Source organism: Mobula birostris, chromosome 28, assembly GCF_030028105.1.
Source record: "Mobula birostris isolate sMobBir1 chromosome 28, sMobBir1.hap1, whole genome shotgun sequence".
Taxonomy (NCBI): Eukaryota; Metazoa; Chordata; class Chondrichthyes; order Myliobatiformes; family Myliobatidae; genus Mobula; species Mobula birostris.
This window is the reverse complement of record NC_092397.1, coordinates 3152241-3171722: the sequence shown is the minus strand read 5'-3', so window position 1 is coordinate 3171722 and position 19482 is coordinate 3152241. Positions and strand designations below refer to the sequence as shown.

The window sequence follows — 19482 nt, the reverse complement described above, 5'->3', positions numbered from 1 at the left end:
CCACCGATGTCTATTACAAACCCACGGACTCTCACAGCTACCTGGACTATACCTCATCCCACCCTGCCACTTGTAAAAATGCCGTCCCTTTCTCTCAATTCCTCCGTCTCCACCACATCTGCTCTCAGAATGAGGCTTTTCATTACAGAACTACTGAGAAGTCCTCCTTCTTCAAAGAAAGGGGCTTCCCTGTCTTGACAATCCCCGTCCTCACCTGCATCTCTTCCATTTCATGCACATCTGCCCTTATCCCATTCACCCAGGGGTAGGGTTCCTCTCGTCTCCACCATTCCATCGTCGCTGATTCAATTTTCCTGTCTGCCCAAACTCCTGCCTTTTCCTCGTATCCCTTCACTTCCTGACCGATCAATCTCTGCCTTGAATATGCATAAAGACTTGGCCTCCACACCACAGCTGCCTGTGGCAACAAATTCCATAGATTCACCATTCTCTGGCTGAAGAAATTCCTCCTCATCTTCATTCTAAAAGGATGTCCCTCTATTCTGAGGCTGTGTCCTCTGGTCCTAGACTCTCCCACTATAGGAAATATCCTCTCCACATCCACTCTATCTGTGTCCTCTGGTCCTAAACTCCCCCACTATAGGAAACATCCTCTCCACATCCACTCTATCTGTGTCCTCTGGTCCTAGACTCCCCCACTATAGGAAACATCCTCTCCACATCCACTCTGTCAAGTCCTTCCAGCATTCAAGAGATTTCAATGAAGATCCCCCAACATCCTCCTGAAATTGAGTGAATACAGGCCCGGAGCATCAAACACTCATCATATGACAAGCCATTCAATCTTGGAATCATTTTTGTGAACATCCTATGAACCCTCTCCAGTTTCAGCACATCCTTTCTAAGATAAGGCATTGAACGTGTGGATAATCAGAGGCTTTTCCCCAGGGCTGAAATGGCTAACAGGAGAGGGCACAGTTTTGAGGTGCTTGGAAGAAGGTACAGAGGAGATGTTAGGGGTAGGTTTTTTATGCAGAGAGTGGTGAGTGTGTGGAATGGGCTGCCGGCAATGTTGGTGGAGGCGGAAACGATAGGGTCTTTTAAGAGACTCCTGGACAGGTACATGGAGCTCAGAAAAATAGACGGCTATGGGGAACCCTAGGTAATTTCTAAAGTAAGTACATGTTCGGCACAGCTTTGTGGGCCAAAGGGCCTGTATTTTGTTGTAGGTTTTTTATGTTTCTATAAGGGGCCCAAACCTGCTCACAATATTCCAAGTATTGTCGCAAAAACAAAGGAGCTGGTTGTGGACGACAGGAGAAATGGAGACAGGCTAGCCCCATCAATGGGTCTGGGGTTGAGAGGGTGAATAGCTTTAAGTTCCTCAGTGTACACATCACCAGAGATCTCACGTGGGCTGTACACACCGGCTGTGTGGTGAAGAAGACACAACAGCGTCTCACCTCAGACGGTTGAAGAAGTTCGGCATGAGTCCCCAGATCCTAAGGACTTTCTACAGGGGCACAACTGAGAGCATCCTGACTGGCTGCATCACTGTCTGGTACAGGAACTGTACCTCCCTTAATCGCAGGACTCTGCAGAGAGTGGTGCGGACAGCCCAGCGCATCTGTAGATGTGAACTTCCCACCACTCAGGACATTTACAAAGACAGGTGTGTAAAAAGGGCCCAAAGGATCTTTGGGGACCCAAGTCAGCCCAACCACAAACTGTTTCAGCTGCTACCATCTGGGAAATGGTACCGCAGCATAAAAGCCAGGACCAACAGGCTCCGGGACAGCTTCTTCCAGACTGATTAATTCACACTGATACAACTGTATTTCTATGTTATATTGACTGTCCTGTTGTACATACTATTTACTACAAATGACTATAAATTGCACATTGCACATTTAGACGGAGACATAACGTAAAGATCTGCTCCTCATGTATACGAAGGATGTAAGAAATATAGTCAACTCAAGTGAGGCCTCACCAGTGCTTTAGAAAGTCTCAACGTTACATCCGTGCTTTCATATTCTAGTCCTCTTGAAATGAACGCTAACATTGCATTTGCCTTCCTCGCCAGACTCAACCCGCAAATTAACCTTTAGGGAATCCTGCACGAGGACTCCCAAGTCCCTTTGTGCCTCAGTTTTTTGTGTTTTCTCTCCATTTAGAAAATAGTTAATCCTTTCATTTATTCTTCCACAGTGCATGACCACACACTCCCCAACACTGTATTCCATCTGCTACTTCTTTTCCTATTCTACTCATCTGTCTAAAACCTTCTGTAGCCTCTCTATTTCCTCAAAACTAACTGCCCTCTGCCTGTCTTCATATTGTCTGCAAACTTTTCAACAAAGCCATCAATTCCATCACCGAACGTATATAACGTAAAAAGAATTGGTCCCAACACAGACCCCTGTGGAGCACCACTAGTCACCGACAGCCAACCAGAAAAGGCTCCTTTTATTCCCACTCTTTGCCTCTTTCCAATCAGCCACTGCTTTATCCATTCTAGATTCTTCCCTTGTAGCTTGTCAAAGGCCTTCTGAAAATCCAAGTACACAACATCAACTGATTCTCCCTCGTCTATCCTGCTTGTTATTTCTTCAAAGAATTTCAACAGATTTGTCAGGCAAGATTTTCCCATACTGACTACTGCCTATTTTATCATGTCCCTCCAAGTACCTTAAGACCTTATCCTTAATAATTGACTCCAATAGCTTCCCAACCAGACCAAATTCAGACTAACTGGCCTATAGTTTCCTTCCTTCTGCCTCTCTCCCTACTTGAAGAGCAGAGTGACATTTGCAATTTTTCAGTCTTCCAGAACCATTCCAGAAGCTAGTGATTCTTGAAAGGTCATTGCTAATGCCTCCACGATCTCTTCAGCCCCTTCTTTCAGAACCCTGAGGTGTACACCATCTGGTCCAGGTGACATATCTATCTTCAGACCTTTTAGTTTCCCAAAAAACCTTCTCTCTAGTAATGGTAACTTTACGCACTTCATGACCCCTGACCCCTGGAACTTGCACCATGCTGCTCATGTCAGCCAAGGTGGAGACTGACACAAAATACTTATTCAGTTCATCTACCATTTCCTTGTCCTCCATCACTACCTCCCCAGCATCAATTTCTAGCAGTCCAACATCCACTTTCACCCTCTCCTTTCTGTTGCCTTCTGTTGATTTTTAAAAGCTTCCCAATCCTCTATCTTCCCACTAAGTTTTGCTCTATGAAAATGCCCTCTCTTTGGCTTTTATGTTGGGTTTGACCTCTTTAAGATGAGTGGGGCAATTTCTTCAAGTCAAGTCAAGATTATTGTCATTTAACTATATACATGTACAACATCAAATGGGACGACGTTTCTCCGGACCAGGGTGTAAAGCACAGCAGTACACACCTAACACACAACACCTTATGAAATTAAGGATAAAATCTACAGATGAGTTACGCTATAAGTGCATAAATTAAATATTGTCAGGTACAGTACAAATTATCCAGTGACGCTTTGAATGCGATGCAGCAGGGAGTTTAGAAGCCTGATGGCCTGAGGGAAGAAACTGTTTCCATCCTGACCGTTCCTGTCGTTATACATTGGAATCTCCTGCCTGATGGTAGAAAGTCAAAGGGGATGCAGGATGGATGGGTGGGATCCTTGATAATACTAAGGGCCCTGCGCGCTGATAAATGTCCCTGATGGATGGTAGGAAGACCCCTATGATCCTCTCGGCCATTCTCACGGTCCTTTGTAGGGACTTCTGGTCAGATGCTTGGATGCTCCCAAAAGCAAATGGAGGTGCAATTTGTCAGGACGCTCTCAATGGTGAGGGGGAGCCTCAGTCTCCCCAGGAGGTGGAGGTGCTGCTGTGCCTTCTTGTTCAGGGAGGTGAGATTAAGGGACCAGGTGAAGTCATCTGTGACGTGAACTGCCAGGAACTTGGTGCGACTTAACCCCATCTACGGAGGAGCCGTGTGTTCAGAGAGGCGGATAGTTTCTCTGCTCCTTCCTGAAGTCTGCTAGCACTTCACGCAGGGGAATGAGGAAGTGGTTGAGGCAACATTTGAAAGTCACTTCGACAGCTCCTCTACTTCCTCAGAAGTCTGCGGAGATTCGGCACGTCATCAGAAACCTTGGCAGACCTCCACAGATGTAAGGTGGAATGTGTGCTGACTGGCTTGGTATGGGAACACCAATGCCTTTGAATGGAAAATCCTACAGAAGGTAATGGATTCAGCCCAGTACATCACGGGTAAAACCTTCCCAACCAGTGAGCACACCTACATGAAACGTTGCCATAGAAAAGCAGCATCCATCATCAGAGACCCCCAGCGCCCAGGACGTGCTCCTTTCTCCCTGCTGCCATCAGGTAGAAGGTACAGGAGCCTCAGGACTCGCACCACTAGGTTCAAGGGCAACCTCAACCATCAGGCTCTTGAACAAAAGGGGTTAACTACACTCATTTATGGACTTTTTTTTCTTGTTGTTTTATGCTCGTTATTTATTGCTATTTATTTATATAACCATATAACAATTACAGCATGGAAACAGGCCATCTCGGTCCTTCTAGTCCGTGCCGAACACTTACTCTCACCTAGTCCCACCAACCTGCACTCAGCCCATAAACCTCCATTCCTTTCCTGTCCATATATCTGTCCAATTTAACTTTAAACGACAATATCGAACCTGCCTCAACCACTTCTGCTGGAAGCTCGTTCCACACAGCTACCACTCTCCGAGTAAAGAAGTTCCCCCTCATGTTACCCCTAAACTTTTGCCCTTTAACTCTCAACTCATGTCCTCTTGTTTAAATTTCCCCCACTCTCAATGGAAAAAGCCTATCCATGTCAACTCTATCTATCCCCCTCAATTTTAAATACCTCTATCAAGGCCCCCCTCAACCTTCTACGCTCCAAAGAATAAAGACCCAACTTGTTCAACCTTTCTCTGTAACTTAGGTGATGAGACCCAGGTGACATTCTAGTAAATCTCCTCTGTACTCTCTCTATTTTGTTGACATCTTTCCTATAATTCGGTGACCAGAACTGTACACAATACTCCAAATTTGGCCTTACCTATGCCTTGTACAATTTCAACATTACATCCCAACTCTTATACCCAATGCTCTGATTTATAAAGGCCAGCATACCAAAAGCTTTCTTCACCACCCTATCCACATGAGATTCCACCTTCAGGGAACTATGCACCATTATTCCTAGATCCCTCTGTTCTACTGCATTCTACTGCAGTTTGTGTCCATTGATCCTGTTTACAGTTACTGTTCTATAGATTTGCTAAGTATGCCCACAGGAAAATGAACCTCAGGGTTGTATGTGGCGACATGTATGTACTCTGATAATAAATTTTACTTTGAACACTGAGGTGCATGGATGGGAGAGGTTTAGAGGGATATGGGTCAGATGCAGGCAAATGGGACCAGCTTCGAGGTTTGGCCGAAGGGCATCTTCCCGTGCACAACCCTGCACAAACCACCTGGCGCTGAGCTGCCGGTCAGTCCAACACCGAAAGTCCAAAGCCCGTGAAAATATCTGGGGACTGGTGTCCGTCTTGTCCCACAGGCAGCTGTTTCCAATAGTGAGAGAGTGTGATGGAGAGCACTCGGTAAACGCTCTCCATATACACATGCATTTACACACACACAAACATGGTCTTGCCATTCTACTGCTGTACACACTTCAATGTCTTCCCCCCTCCCCCTGGTATATTCTAATAATTGACCCTACAGGGGTTGGCTTTATGGTGCCTTTCCCACCATACATGGTGTAATATTCCTTTTCTTTAGTAATGGGGATGTATAAATGTGTATATATTGTATTTAAGGCAGATAATTCTGTTTATTTTGTAACGTGATTGTAACCACATAGTGGGGTGCATCACATTCTGATCCACGTGTAGTCTGAAGTTAACTTTGTTGGTAATTAAGGAGGGCATGCCCCAGTGCCTAATAGACGGGTCTTATCGCTCTCAGTATCGGACAGAGAGATCGGGGCAGCCAGGAGTTCACACTGGACAAAGTACGAAGATGTTATTGTGTTTTCTGGTAGATATCCTTTTGTAAATATTCACGGTTTTTTCACTATTTTCGCTAATTTTGGTGAGTTTGATTTTTGACACACTTAATAAACACCCTTGCACTAAAGTGCTCAGTGAATCCAGCCATTTTTTTCCCCTTTTGGTCATAACGCACATATCTACGAGAAACTCTAGGACCAGAACAGAGATGAGGAGTGATTTTTTTAGCCAGAGGGTAGTGAGTGTATGGAATTCGTTGCCACAGACGGCTGTGGAGGCCAAGTCATTGGGTACCCTTAAACTAGGGGTTGACCATCATCATCATCATTATGTGCCGTGTTGTATGACATCATCATTATGCACCGTGTTGTATGACAAGGGCGATCACGGTCTTTCCATGACCATGATTGCTTTTGGCAAAATTTTCTACAGAAGTGGTTTGCCATTGTGGCCTTCTGGGCAGTGTCTTCACAAGACGGGTGAACCCAGCCATTATCAGTACTCTTCAGAGATTGTCTGCCTGGCGTCAGTGGTTGCATAACCAGGACTTGTGATGTGCACCGGCTGCTCGTACAACCATCCACCATCTGTTCCCATGGGCTCACGTGACCCTGATTGAGAGGCTGAGCAGGTGCTACACCTTGCCCAAGGGTGACCTGCAGGCTAGCAGAGGGAAGGAGCGCCTCACACCTCCTTTGGTAGAGATGTATCTCCACACTGCCGTCCTATTACCTCAGAGGTAGATAGGTTTTTGATTAATCATGTCATCAAAGGTTAGTGGGGGAGAAAGCAGGAGAATAGGGTTGAGAGGGATAATGGATCAGCCACGATGGAATGGTGGAGCAGACTCAATGGGCTGAATGGCCTAATTCTGCTCCTATATCTTATGGTCTTATGGACTGGCCAACAATAGGTTGATGCAGGTGTACCAGTGGGATTGGAGCTACAACGTGCCACCTTCATCCCAACAAGTCAATGTCGAACTCGGGTTTATTGTCATCTGCACAAGTCCAGGTGTGTACAGGGGCAGCGCAAAACTCACTGACAGCAGCACCACCGGTACCGAGCATCAGAGAAACAACATCCACAAGGAAACACAATTAGAACAAAATTAAGGTCCATTTTACCGCACAGTGTTGCTATACTGAGGTAGTGGTTACGTTTGCGCTGGTTGCTTCAAGAACCAAATGTCGAAGGGGGTTAACTGGTCCTGAACCCGGTGGGATGGGACTTCAGGCTCCTGTACCTCCAGCCCGATGGGAGCTGAGAGAAGACGGCACGGCCCGGATGGTGCGGATCTTTGATGAAGGCATGGTGTGGGATTTCAGGCTTCTTTCAATCTTATCGACATCTTTCCTGTAGGTAGGTGGCCAGAACTGCACACAATACTGAGGGGCAACTTCTTCACACAGAGGAGGGTCTGTATATGGAATGAGCTGGTTGGGGCAGGTACATTAAGAAGATTTAAAAGATACCTGGACAGGAGAGGGTTAAAGGGATCTGTGTCACTCAGGTAAAAGGGGCTGGCTTGGTGTGGTACCATGGAAATGTTGGGCTGAATGGCCCGTCACTGTGTAGTATGACTTCGTGGCTCATTTGAACGTCTTCCTCCCGTGCCCACCTGTGGCAAGTGCCCCTGTCCTTCAGAACTCCAGCAGGAGGGACCACCGCACAGCCCTTGACGAGATGCAAAGACATCTTTCACTCTGGTGTGAGGCTTGAGAAATTGGACAAATTGTAAAGACTCAGGAGAGATCTGGAGCCACAACAGCAACCCAACACTAGCAAACCCAAAGAGCGGGTCATTGGCCACAGAAGGAAGAAGCCACTGGTCCCTGAGCCAGTCCCCATTCGGGGCATAATCATAGCAGACGACCTGTCGTGGGACCAGTATCTATGATCCATCACGAAGGAGGCACGACAATGCTTGGAAGATTGTGTAGATGTGGAATATCACCGAGAACTCTTAGATTCACAAATGCTGCTGGAGACCTGCACTCCAGTATGGGCCGTACCTTTGGCCAAGCTGTTCCAGCCCTGTCACAACTGCAGCGTCGACCCCACAAGATGGGAATAGACACGGGGACACCCTGTCTACATGAAGTACATCCACCTACTGATACTTATGCTCAGGTAACACTTGCCAACACAAGTGCCAGGCAATGCTCATCTCCTACATGAGAGTATGAAAAGTCCAACCACCGAGATCCAACTACAGATGTCCAACTACCGAGACACAACTACAGATGTCCAACTACCGAGACACAACTACAGATGTCCATCTACCGAGACACAACTACAGATGTCCAACTACCGAGACACAACTACAGATGTCCATCTACCGAGACACAACTACAGATGTCCAACTACCAAGATGCAACTACAGATGACCAACCACCGAGATCAAACTACAGATGTCCATCTACCGAGATCTAACCACAGATGCCCAAACACGGAATCCAATTACAGATGTCCAACCACTGAGTTCCAGTCATCGAGGTCCCACCACTGAGGTCCCAAAACTAAGGTCCCACTACCAATGTTCAACCACCAAACTCCAACCACCGAGGTACAATCATCAAATTCTCATGACTGAATTTCCACCACTGATGTCTCATCACTGAGGTCCAACAACTGAGTTCCCACCACTGATCAGCAACCACTGAGGTGCCACCACCAACGTCTCCCCACCTAGGTCCCACCAACGAGGTCCAACCACTGAAGTGCCACAACCGAGGTCCCATCACTGACATCTCACCACCAAGGTCCAACCACCAAATTTCTGCGACTGAATTCCCAACACTGAGGACAAACTATCAGAGACCCACCACTGAGGTCCAGTCACCGAGATCCAACCACCAAGGTCCCACCACCGAGGTCCAACTGTTGAGGTCCCACTACCAAGATCCCTCAATGAAGTCCAACCACTGAGATACCACCACCTTGGTTAAACCACCAAGGTCCCACCATCGAGGTTCAACTCCTGTTGTTCCATTAACAAGGTCCCACCACCAATGTCCCAGCACGGAGATTCAGCCATGGAAGTCCACCTACTGAGGTTCAGCCACTGAGGTCTTAACAGAGTGGTCCCATCACCGAGATCCCAACACTGAGGTCCAGCCACCAGGTTCCCATCATTGAGTACCTACCACCAATTAAAGTTATTTAATTATCATATATACAGTATGTATATACATATACACACAGTGGACTCTTTATTAGGGACACCTGCACACCAGCTCGTTAATGCAAATGTCTAATCAGCCAATCGCGTGGCAGCAACTCGATGTATTAAAGCATGCAGCCATGGTCAAGAGGTTCAGTTGCTGTACAGACCAAACGTCAGAATGGGGAAGAAATGTGATCTAAGTGACTTTGACCGTGGAATGATTGTTGGTGCCAGACGGGGTGGTTTGAGGATCCCGAAGACCGCTGATCTCCTGGGATTGTCGGATTTTCACCCACAGCAGTCTCCAGAGTTTAACAGAGAATGGTGTGGGAAACAAATTTAAAACATCCGGCGAGCAGCAGTTCTGTGGGCGGAAACGCCTTGTTGATGAGAAAGGTCAGAGGAGAATGGCCAGGCTGGTTCAAGCTGACAGGAAGGCGACAGTAACTCAAATAACCAGACGTTACAACAGTGGTGTGCAGAAGAGCACCTCTGAACACATAGCACGTCGTGTATATCATTACAAACAAATCTTAATGTTCAAATTGAATGTATTAGCAAAGTACATATATGTCACCGTATACCACCCTGAGATTCATTGTGTTGCAGGAATTCACAGCAAAGACAAAAGAAACACAATAGAACCATGTGGTCACTTCTTGCTGCTGCCATCAGGCAGGAGGTACAGGAGCCTCAGGACTCGCACCACCAGGTTCAAGAACAGTTACTACCCCTCAACCATCAGGCTCCTGAACGAAAGGGGAGAACCACACTCACTTGCCCATCTATTGAGATGCTCCCACAACCAGTGATCTCACTTCAAGGACTCTTTATCTCATTATCTCTTGTTCTTGCTATTTATTTATATTTCCATTTGCACAGTTTGTTGTCTTCTGCACCCTAGTTGATCTTTCATTGATCCTGTTTACAGTTACTATTCTATAGGTTTGCTGGGTATGTCTGCGGGAAAATAAGTCTCAGGGCTGTTTACGGTCACATGTATCTACTCTGATAATAAAATTTACTTTGAACATGCACTTTGAGTTCTGTTTTATTAACGTATTTGTGGTATTATTTTGGCTTATGTGTGGTATTGTGGGTACACCGTGGTCTGGAGGAACGTTGTTTTGTTTGGTTGTATGTGTGTACAGTCAGATGGTGATAAACTTGGATTTGAGCTCTGTTCTGAATACTCTCTCCTCACCCCCCTCTGTATTCCTCTCTTTGTATCCCTCTCCCTTTCACTCCCTCTTCTATAGAGATTAAAGCTGAGCTTTATTTGTGATTTTTACAATGAAACACGCAACGGTATGCGTCGTTCTGCGTCAACGACCAGCACCGTTCGAGGATGTCGCCACGCCTCCGGCACCAACACAGCATTCCCGCAACTCCCTGACTTTTACCCGCACATCTCAGGAATGTGGGAGGAAACCAGAGCACCTGGCGGAAACCCACACGGTCACCGGAGGAATGCACAGGCAGCGGCAGGCATTGAATACCGATCGGTGATCACTGGCCCCACAAAGGCATTGACACTCTCCCTACCATCCTCCCTCCTTCCCTCTCCCCCTCCCTCCTCTCTCCCTACTCCCTTTCCCTCTCTCCCTCCCCTCGCCCTCCTTCTCTCCCTACTCCCCCTCCCCTCGCCCTCCTTCTCTCCCTACTCCCCTTCCCTCTCTCCCTCCCCTCGCCCTCCGTCTCTCTACTCCCCTCCCCTTCCTCCTCCTTCTCTTTCTACTCCCCCTCCCCTCACCCTCCTTCTCTCTCTACTCCCCTTCCCTCTCTCCCTCCCCTCTAATCCTTCTCTCTCTACTCCCCCTCCACTCCTCTCTTCCACTCCCTCTCTCCCCTCCCTCCTCCTCTCTTCCCACACCCCCCCTCTCTCTCTCCCCACCACTCCCCTTCCTCTCCCTCCCCTCCTACTCTCGCCTCACCTTCTCCCCCTCACTCTACCCTCCCCACCTCCCACTCCCTCTCTTCCCTACCCCCTCCCTCTCTCTCTCCTCCCCTTCCTCACCCTCCCTCACTCTCCCCTCCCCCTCTCCCTCTTCTCTACCCCTCACCCTCTCTCTCCCCTTCTGTCTGTGTGTGTCTCCCTCTCATTCTCTCTCTCACTCTTTGTCTCCCACCCCCCCTCTCTTGCTCCCCCCTCCCCCCCCAGTCAGTTGCTGCTCCTGACCGGTGAACCTGAGTGGGATGGGAAGGAGGACGATGTCTACTGGACCGTGGAACTGATTTGATGGGGCCACGAGCAAGCAGGAAGCCCTTTCCCCTCCCTCATCCCACTTCTCCACCCCTTCCCACCCACCTCCCCTCCCCCATCCCTCCATGGGATCGCACTGTGCTGCCTCTGCGGCGGGAGGGCTCAACTCGATCTGGTCCCCTCCCCTCCCCTCATCCCACCCCCTGCTTTTCTCAAGCCCTTTCCATTCGCACCCCACAATCATTTGACTCGTTGCCCCCTACCTCCTGACCACCCCACCCTCCTCTCCTTATCCCCCCAATATTCTGCCCTCCCCACCCTCCTCTTCTCTCCTTCCCTCCCCCACCTCTACCCCCTCAACTCCAACCCCTCTCCTTCCCTCCCCACCTCTACCCCCTCAACTCCAACCCCTCTCCTTCCCTCCCCCACCTCTACCCCCTCAACTCCAACCCCTCTCCTTCCCTCCTCACCCCTACCCCCTCAACTCCAACCCCTCTCCTTCCCTCCCCCACCTCTACCCCCTCAACCCCAACCCTCTCCCACCTCTACCCCTTCAATCCCTCCTTCCCTCCCCCACCTTTACCCCCTCAGCCCCTCTCCTACCTCTAGCCCCAGTCCCTCTCCTCCCCCACCTTTACCCCCTCAGCCCCTCCCCTCTCCTACCTTAGCACCTCCCCTCTCCCACCTCAATCCCTCTCCTTCCCTCCCCCACCTCTACCCTCTCAGCTCCTCTCCTTACCCCCACCTCTACCCCTCAGCCCCTCTTCTCCCCTACCTCCATCTCCTTCCCCCCTCCCCCTCAGTCCCTCTCCTCCCCCTCAGCCTCTCTCCTCCTCCACACACCCCTCACCTCCTCTCCCCTCCCCGGCCCTCACTGGAGGCCTCCCTCCACCCCGTGCGAGCGAGGGTGTCGGGGCAGCCGGGTGAGGAGGCGGTAGCTGTGGGAGGGGAGATTATTTTCTGACTCGCAGCTCTCGGCAGCCCGAGGCTCGGGTTACTCTGCAATCCTATCCGCGGGGCTGGCTCCCTGCCCCCGCCTGGCTCTTCCCTGAACGCCGGCCCCTATAAGGGCAGGAATTCCCGAGGCCGGTTCTCTGATGATCGGCGCCCACTTTCCCTAACATGGCACCGAGAGAGAGAGAGAGAGAGGGAGGGAGAGAGACGGAGCCCGCGCCCGGCCGCACCTCCCCATTGGGCCGGACCCATCGCCTCACCTTGAATGGGTCTGCTGGGACCCGAGTCAGTCCGGCCCCAAATAAGGAGAGGTGGGAGCCGCGGAGATTCCTGGCGGCCCGCAGGGAGGAGGGGAAGGACGGTTGGGGGCGGCCGTGCCTCTCCGGCTCGGTATATAAGGCGGGGAGAGACGGAGGGAGCATCCTCTCCCATTCACCAACCGGACCTCTCGCTCTCTCCTAGGAGCAGGTAAGAGGGGGATTCGGACGCCCCCTCCCCGCCGCCCCTTCTCGGGCAGGACGGGGCAGGGCATGGGGGTGTGGACCCGCAGGGAAGGGACTTCGGAGTTTCTCCGGGAAAGTTGGTTCAACTTTAATGGTGATTCAATTATACTTTAATATCCATGAATACAGCCAAACGGAATAGTGTTGGAGAATAGCGGGGGGAAATGGGTGGGAAGCAGGGGGCTCCGGAGTTCCTCCGGGAAGGTTGGGAGGCTGGAGAGGGAGGAGATGAACAGATAATGAGAGAGGCAGAGATAGATGGAGAGAGAGAAAGATGGAAGAGTTATGAGCTGAGGTTCGGGCGAGAAGCAGGGAATTTTGGAGTTTCCCCAGGAAACATGGGAGATGGAAAGGGAGAGGGGGTCAGGGAGGGAAGGGAGAGGACGGTGGAGGAGGATGGAGGTGCAGAGGAAGAGTTGGGAGGGAGGCCACACGGGTGAGACGAAATTTGGGTGGAAAGCAGGGAGCTTTGGGTTACCCTGGAAAAGCAGGGAGGGAGGGTGGGTGGGAGAGGAGGACGAGGGGCTGGAGATTTGTTGTTGGGGGGGGGGTGTCCCAAGGTGGGAGAGGAGAATTGGGGGGTTTTGGAGTTACCACAGGAACGTGGGTGGGTGGAGTGTGGCGAGAGGAAGGAATTTTGGAGTAGGGAGGCTGGAGAGGGAGGGAGGGGTGGTCATGAGTGTGTGGGAGAGAGGGAGTCAGGGCTGATGGGATCGGGGATATGGGGGACAGCTGGAGTCAGATCGGGAAGTATCATTGGTAACTGTTCCTCTGAGGGATGCGGTGGTGAGGGAGGTCTGGGTGGGAGGGGGAGGGTGATTTGGAGGGAGGGGTTGTGGGGAGTGAGGCAGGGAAAGGAGAGGGAGGGGGAGCGGACAATCTCCTCACTCAGGACCCAAAACCCGCCAGGCAGGGGCTGGGAGCTGGGAGGGGGGACAGACATTAGGCACAGGTTGACTGGGGGCAGGCCTCTCTGAAGGCAGACACATTGGGTTCCCACTGACCCCTTTATCTCAAGGTCATGGGCGGGTGGGGGCAAATAGAGATTCCTGAATACTCTGATTGGTAAGGCTGGGGGCTGGTCCCTTTCCCCTCCCTCTCCCCACACATCCACCCCAGACCCAGCTCACCCCACGGCCCACCCCATCAGTAGGGGTTGGGTCTACCCTATGGACGGAGGTGAATGAGACAGAAGGGACTGTGGGTCAGGCTCTCTGATCCATGTCCCGACCAGGGAAAGTGGAGCCAGTGCAGAAGCCTCTGAACCCTTTCCCACCACCCCCCGGCGAGTGGGGTGGTGACGGAAGGGTTGAGGTTGGGGGCATTGTTGGAAAACGTAGAGGAGGCTTGACCCAATAGCAGAGCAGCGGAGACGGTTCAGCGGTGAGCGTTAACTTTGATACTAAACGGCCAAGTAGCAAGCGACAGGGAGCCACAAAACACGAGGGAACAGGAGTGAAGCACAACAGACAGCAGGGTAAACCTTAGGCAGGAGAGGTAGGGGCAACTGGTTGAGGCGGCAGATTCGATGAATCAGAATGGGGGTTTACATAGGCTGCAGACCTGGGGTTTAAATAGGCTGCAGACCTGGGTTTAAATAGGCTGCAGACCTGTGGTTTAAATAGGCTGCAGAACTGTGGTTTAAATAGGCTGCAGACCTGGGGTTTAAATAGGCTGCAGAACTGGGGTTTAAATAGGCTGCAGACCTGTGGTTTAAATAGGCTGCAGAACTGGGGTTTAAATAGGCTGCAGACCTGTGGTTTAAATAGGCTACAGAACTGGGGTTTAAATAGGCTGCAGACCTGGGGTTTAAATAGGCTGCAGACCTGTGGTTTAAATAGGCTGCAGAACTGGGGTTTAAATAGGCTGCAGACCTGGGGTTTAAATAGGCTGCAGACCTGGGGTTTAAATAGGCTGCAGGTGATAAATCTGGAATGAGTGACAGGTGACTCCTATTAGCTGGGTCAAGACTGGGAGGGGTCAGCAAGAGCAGGCTCGACAGGTTTGGGGCAGGGGGAGCAGGCTATCCTGGGACGAGGTGTTGAAAGGCTTGTGGTGGGGAGAGGCCAGTGGGGAAGGCAGATGTGTAACTCACGGTGTTAATGTCCCCTTCCTCCTCCTCCCCCACCCCACCTCACAGAAAACCAACACCATGTGCGACGACGAGGAAACCACAGCGCTGGTGTGTGACAACGGCTCAGGCCTGGTCAAGGCAGGCTTTGCCGGTGATGACGCTCCTAGGGCCGTCTTCCCCTCAATTGTGGGCCGTCCCAGACACCAGGTAACTCCTGACCGACTCCAAAACAACTAGTGACCACACCATCCACTCACCTCTGTGTCCACTTGTCGCCTGTCCCATGTGTTCATCCCCTATCCTATGTACATATCTCTAGGGACGATATCTCCAGGGATCTGATCTGGGTCTATATGTGACTCTAGTGCGATCTCACCCGGTCTGGGTTTCTATGTGACTCCAATCCGTCCTCAGCCATTCTGGGTCTGTATGTGACTCCAGTCCGTCCTTACCCGGTCCAGGTCTATTTGTGACTCCAGTCCATTCTTACCCCGTCTGGGTCTGTATGTGACTCCAGTCCATCCTCATCCGGTCTGGGTCTGTATGTGACTCCAGTCCGTCCTCACCCGGTCCAGATCTATATGTGACTCCAGTCCATTCTTACCCATTCTGGGTCTATATGTGACTCCAGTCCGTCCTCACCCGGTCTGGGTCTATATGTGACTCCAGTCCGTCCTCACCCGGTCTGGGTCTATATGTGACTCCAGTCCGTCCTCACCCGGTCTGGGTCTATATGTGACTCCAGTCCGTCCTCACCCGGTCTGGGTCTATATGTGACTCTAGTGCGATCTCACCCGGTCTGGGTTTCTATGTGACTCCAATCCGTCCTCAGCCATTCTGGGTCTGTATGTGACTCCAGTCCGTCCTTACCCGGTCCAGGTCTATTTGTGACTCCAGTCCATTCTTACCCCGTCTGGGTCTGTATGTGACTCCAGTCCATCCTCATCCGGTCTGGGTCTGTATGTGACTCCAGTCCGTCCTCACCCGGTCCAGATCTATATGTGACTCCAGTCCATTCTTACCCATTCTGGGTCTATATGTGACTCCAGTCCGTCCTCACCCGGTCTGGGTCTGTATGTGACTCCAGTCCGTCCTCACCCGGTCTGGGTCTGTATGTGACTCCAGTCCGTCCTCACCCGGTCTGGGTCTGTATGTGACTCCAGTCCGTCCTCACCCGGTCTGGGTCTGTATGTGACTCCAGTCCGTCCTCACCCGGTCTGGGTCTGTATGTGACTCCAGTCCGTCCTCACCCGGTCTGGGTCTGTATGTGACTCCAGTCCGTCCTCACCCGGTCTGGGTCTGTATGTGACTCCAGTCCGTCCTCACCCGGTCTGGGTCTGTATGTGACTCCAGTCCGTCCTCACCCGGTCTGGGTCTGTATGTGACTCCAGTCCGTCCTCACCCGGTCTGGGTCTGTATGTGACTCCAGTCCGTCCTCACCCGGTCTGGGTCTATATGTGTCTCCAGTCCGTCCTCACCCGGTCTGGGTCTTTATGTGACTCCAGTCCGTCCTCACCCGGTCTGGGTCTTTATGTGACTCCAGACCTACCAACTTGGTCAAACCCGAGGTGTGTCCTCCTGTTCAGCTGAAAGGAAAGGGGAGTGAGGGGTGGGAGAGGTGGTAATTAAATCCCCTGCACGTGGGGTCTCCCAGTTGTCCCTACCGGAGCGTTTTGTGCCAGTTTCTGGTGGCGGTGGTTGCCGGACTAACCCCCTGTGTCCTGGTCCTAGGGTGTCATGGTGGGTATGGGCCAAAAGGATGCCTACGTCGGAGATGAGGCCCAGAGCAAGAGAGGCATCCTGACCCTGAAATACCCCATTGAGCATGGCATCATCACCAACTGGGACGACATGGAGAAGATCTGGCATCACACCTTCTACAACGAGCTGCGCGTGGCCCCAGAGGAACACCCTACACTGCTCACTGAAGCCCCACTTAACCCCAAGGCCAACCGTGAGAAGATGACACAGATCATGTTTGAGACCTTCAATGTCCCTGCCATGTATGTGGCCATCCAAGCCGTTCTGTCCCTCTACGCCTCTGGCCGTACCACTGGTAAGTTAGACCTAAGCCACAGGGGAAGAGTTAGACCAATCGGCCCATTGAGTCTGTTCTATCATGGCTGATTTATTACTCCTCTCAATTCATCCTCCGTAACCTTTGACACCCTGACCAATCAAGAACCTATCAACCTACGTTTTAAATACATCCAATGACCTGGCCTCTACAACTGTCCGTGGCAACAAATTCCACAGATTCACCACCCTCTGGCTAAAGAAATTCCTTCTCATCTCTGTTCTAAGGGGATGCCCTTCTATTCTGAGGTAGTGCCCTCTGCTGCGAGACACTTTTTCCTGGCCACTCTATCAAGGCCTTTCAATATTCGATAGATGTCAATAAGACTTCCCCCTCATTATTCCAGACTCACACTCTGGGTCTGTATGTGACTCCAGTCCCTCCTCACCCCATCTTGGTCTGTGTGTGACTCCAGTCCGTCCTCACCCGGTCTGGGTCTGTATGTGACTCCAGTCCATCCTCACCCGGTCTGGATCTCTATTTGACTCCAGTCCGTCCTCACCCGGTCTGGGTCTGTATGTGACTCCAGTCCGTCCTCACCCGGTCTGGATCTCTATTTGACTCCAGTCCGTCCTCACCCGGTCTGGGTCTGTATGTGACTCCAGTCCGTCCTCACCCGGTCTGGGTCTGTATGTGACTCCAGTCCTTCCTCACCCGGACTGGGTCAAAATGTGACTCCAGTCCGTCCTCACCCGGTCTGGGTCTATATGTGACTCCAGTCCGACTCCAGTCCGTCCTCACCCGGTCTGGGTCTCTGTGTGACTCCAGTCCCTCCTCACCCGGTCTGGGTCTGTATGTGACTCCAGTCCGACTCCAGTCCGTCCTCACCCGGTCTGGGTCTCTGTGTGACTCCAGTCCCTCCTCACCCGGTCTGGGTCTGTATGTGACTCCAGTCCGTCCTCACCCGGTCTGGGTCTATATGTGACTCCAGTCCGTCCTCACCCGGTCTGGGTCTATATGTGACTCCAGTCCGTCCTCACCCGGTCTGGGTCTATATGTGACTCCAGCCCGTCCTCACCCGGTCTGGGTCTATATGTGACTCCAGTCCGTCCTCACCCGGTCTGGGTCTGTATGTGACTCCAGTCCGTCCTCACCCGGTCTGGGTCTATATGTGACTCCAGCCCGTCCTCACCCGGTCTGGGTCTATATGTGACTCCAGTCCGTCCTCACCCGGTCTGGGTCAAAATGTGACTCCAGTCCGTCCTCACCCGGTCTGGGTCTGTATGTGACTCCAGTCCGTCCTCACCCGGTCTGGGTCTCTGTGTGACTCCAGTCCGTCCTCACCCGGTCTGGGTCTGTATGTGACTCCAGTCCGTCCTCACCCGGTCTGGGTCTATACGTGACTCCAGTCCGTCCTCACCCGGTCTGGGTCTATACGTGACTCCAGTCCCTCCTCACCCGGTCTGGGTCTCTATGTGACTCCAGTCCGTCCTCACCCGGTCTGGGTCTATACGTGACTCCAGTCCGTCCTCACCCGGTCTGGGTCTATACGTGACTCCAGTCCCTCCTCACCCGGTCTGGGTCTCTATGTGACTCCAGTCCGTCCTCACCCGGTCTGGGTCTCTGTGTGACTCCAGTCCGTCCTCACCCGGTCTGGGTCTATACGTGACTCCAGTCCGTCCTCACCCGGACTGGGTCTCTATGTGACTCCAGTCCGTCCTCACCCGGTCTGGGTCTCTGTGTGACTCCAGTCCGCCCTCACCCGGACTGGGTCTCTATGTGACTCCAGTCCGTCCTCACCCGGTCTGGGTCTATACGTGACTCCACCCTCAGCTTCTCCCACCTATCCGTGGAACTAAAGCCCCCACCCCCTGGTATTAGTCTCCACCATCACACCTGTCATAGCGTTACACGCACCCACTACTCTGTGTGTTTTAAAAAAAAAATTCCCTGCAGATCCCATTTGAATCTGCCCGCTCTCACCTTCAACGTGTGCCCTCTGCTGTGGACTTTTCAACCCTGGGAAACAGATACTCCCTGTCCACTCTGTCGACGCCTCTCATTATAAACCTCCATCAGCCTCCGACACTCCAGAGAAAACAGCCCAAGTTTGTCCAGCCTACCTGCTCTCTCGTCCAGTGCCCTCCTCTGCCTGCTCTCTAGTCCACGTACCCTCTCGTCCTGGTGAGCCCTCTCTGTGCCGAGGTCCGCCCACCGTGTGGTAGAGCATTGGTGTGCTCTGCAGAGTTCTGATCGCGCGTCTCTGGTGCTGCAGGTATCGTGCTGGACTCCGGTGATGGTGTGACCCACAACGTCCCCATCTATGAGGGCTACGCCCTGCCCCATGCCATCATGAGGCTGGACCTGGCTGGCCGCGACTTGACTGACTACTTGATGAAGATCCTGACTGAGCGTGGCTACTCCTTCGTCACCACCGGTGAGTGAGTCAGCGGGCGCGATGCCCACTCCCCTCTCCGCCCCATGCCCCAGCTCGCCGCAGCCCGGGGCGTCGTGGGAACGAGCCCCTCGCCAGTGTTGACCGATGCGCCCCAGAGTGCGTCCTC

At 51.9% G+C, this 19482-nt stretch overlaps 1 protein-coding gene across 2 annotated transcripts in view; it reads left to right on the top strand.

The window, feature by feature from the left end:
- The first annotated feature begins 12685 nt into the window (after nucleotides 1-12685).
- Nucleotides 12686-19482, top strand: part of LOC140189117 (actin, alpha cardiac muscle 1-like) — a 9284-nt gene continuing 2487 nt past the window's right edge. Inside the window, exons 1-4 of one of the 2 annotated variants that reach the window (XM_072245823.1) lie at nucleotides 12686-12792; nucleotides 14968-15108; nucleotides 16633-16957; nucleotides 19194-19355. In XM_072245823.1, the coding sequence (XP_072101924.1) occupies nucleotides 14980-15108; nucleotides 16633-16957; nucleotides 19194-19355 (616 nt within the window). In that variant the 5' untranslated portion in view covers nucleotides 12686-12792; nucleotides 14968-14979. Of the gene's footprint in view, nucleotides 12793-12815; nucleotides 12922-14967; nucleotides 15109-16632; nucleotides 16958-19193; nucleotides 19356-19482 lie in introns of those variants that run through there. The other variant, XM_072245822.1, reaches the window with a different exon arrangement.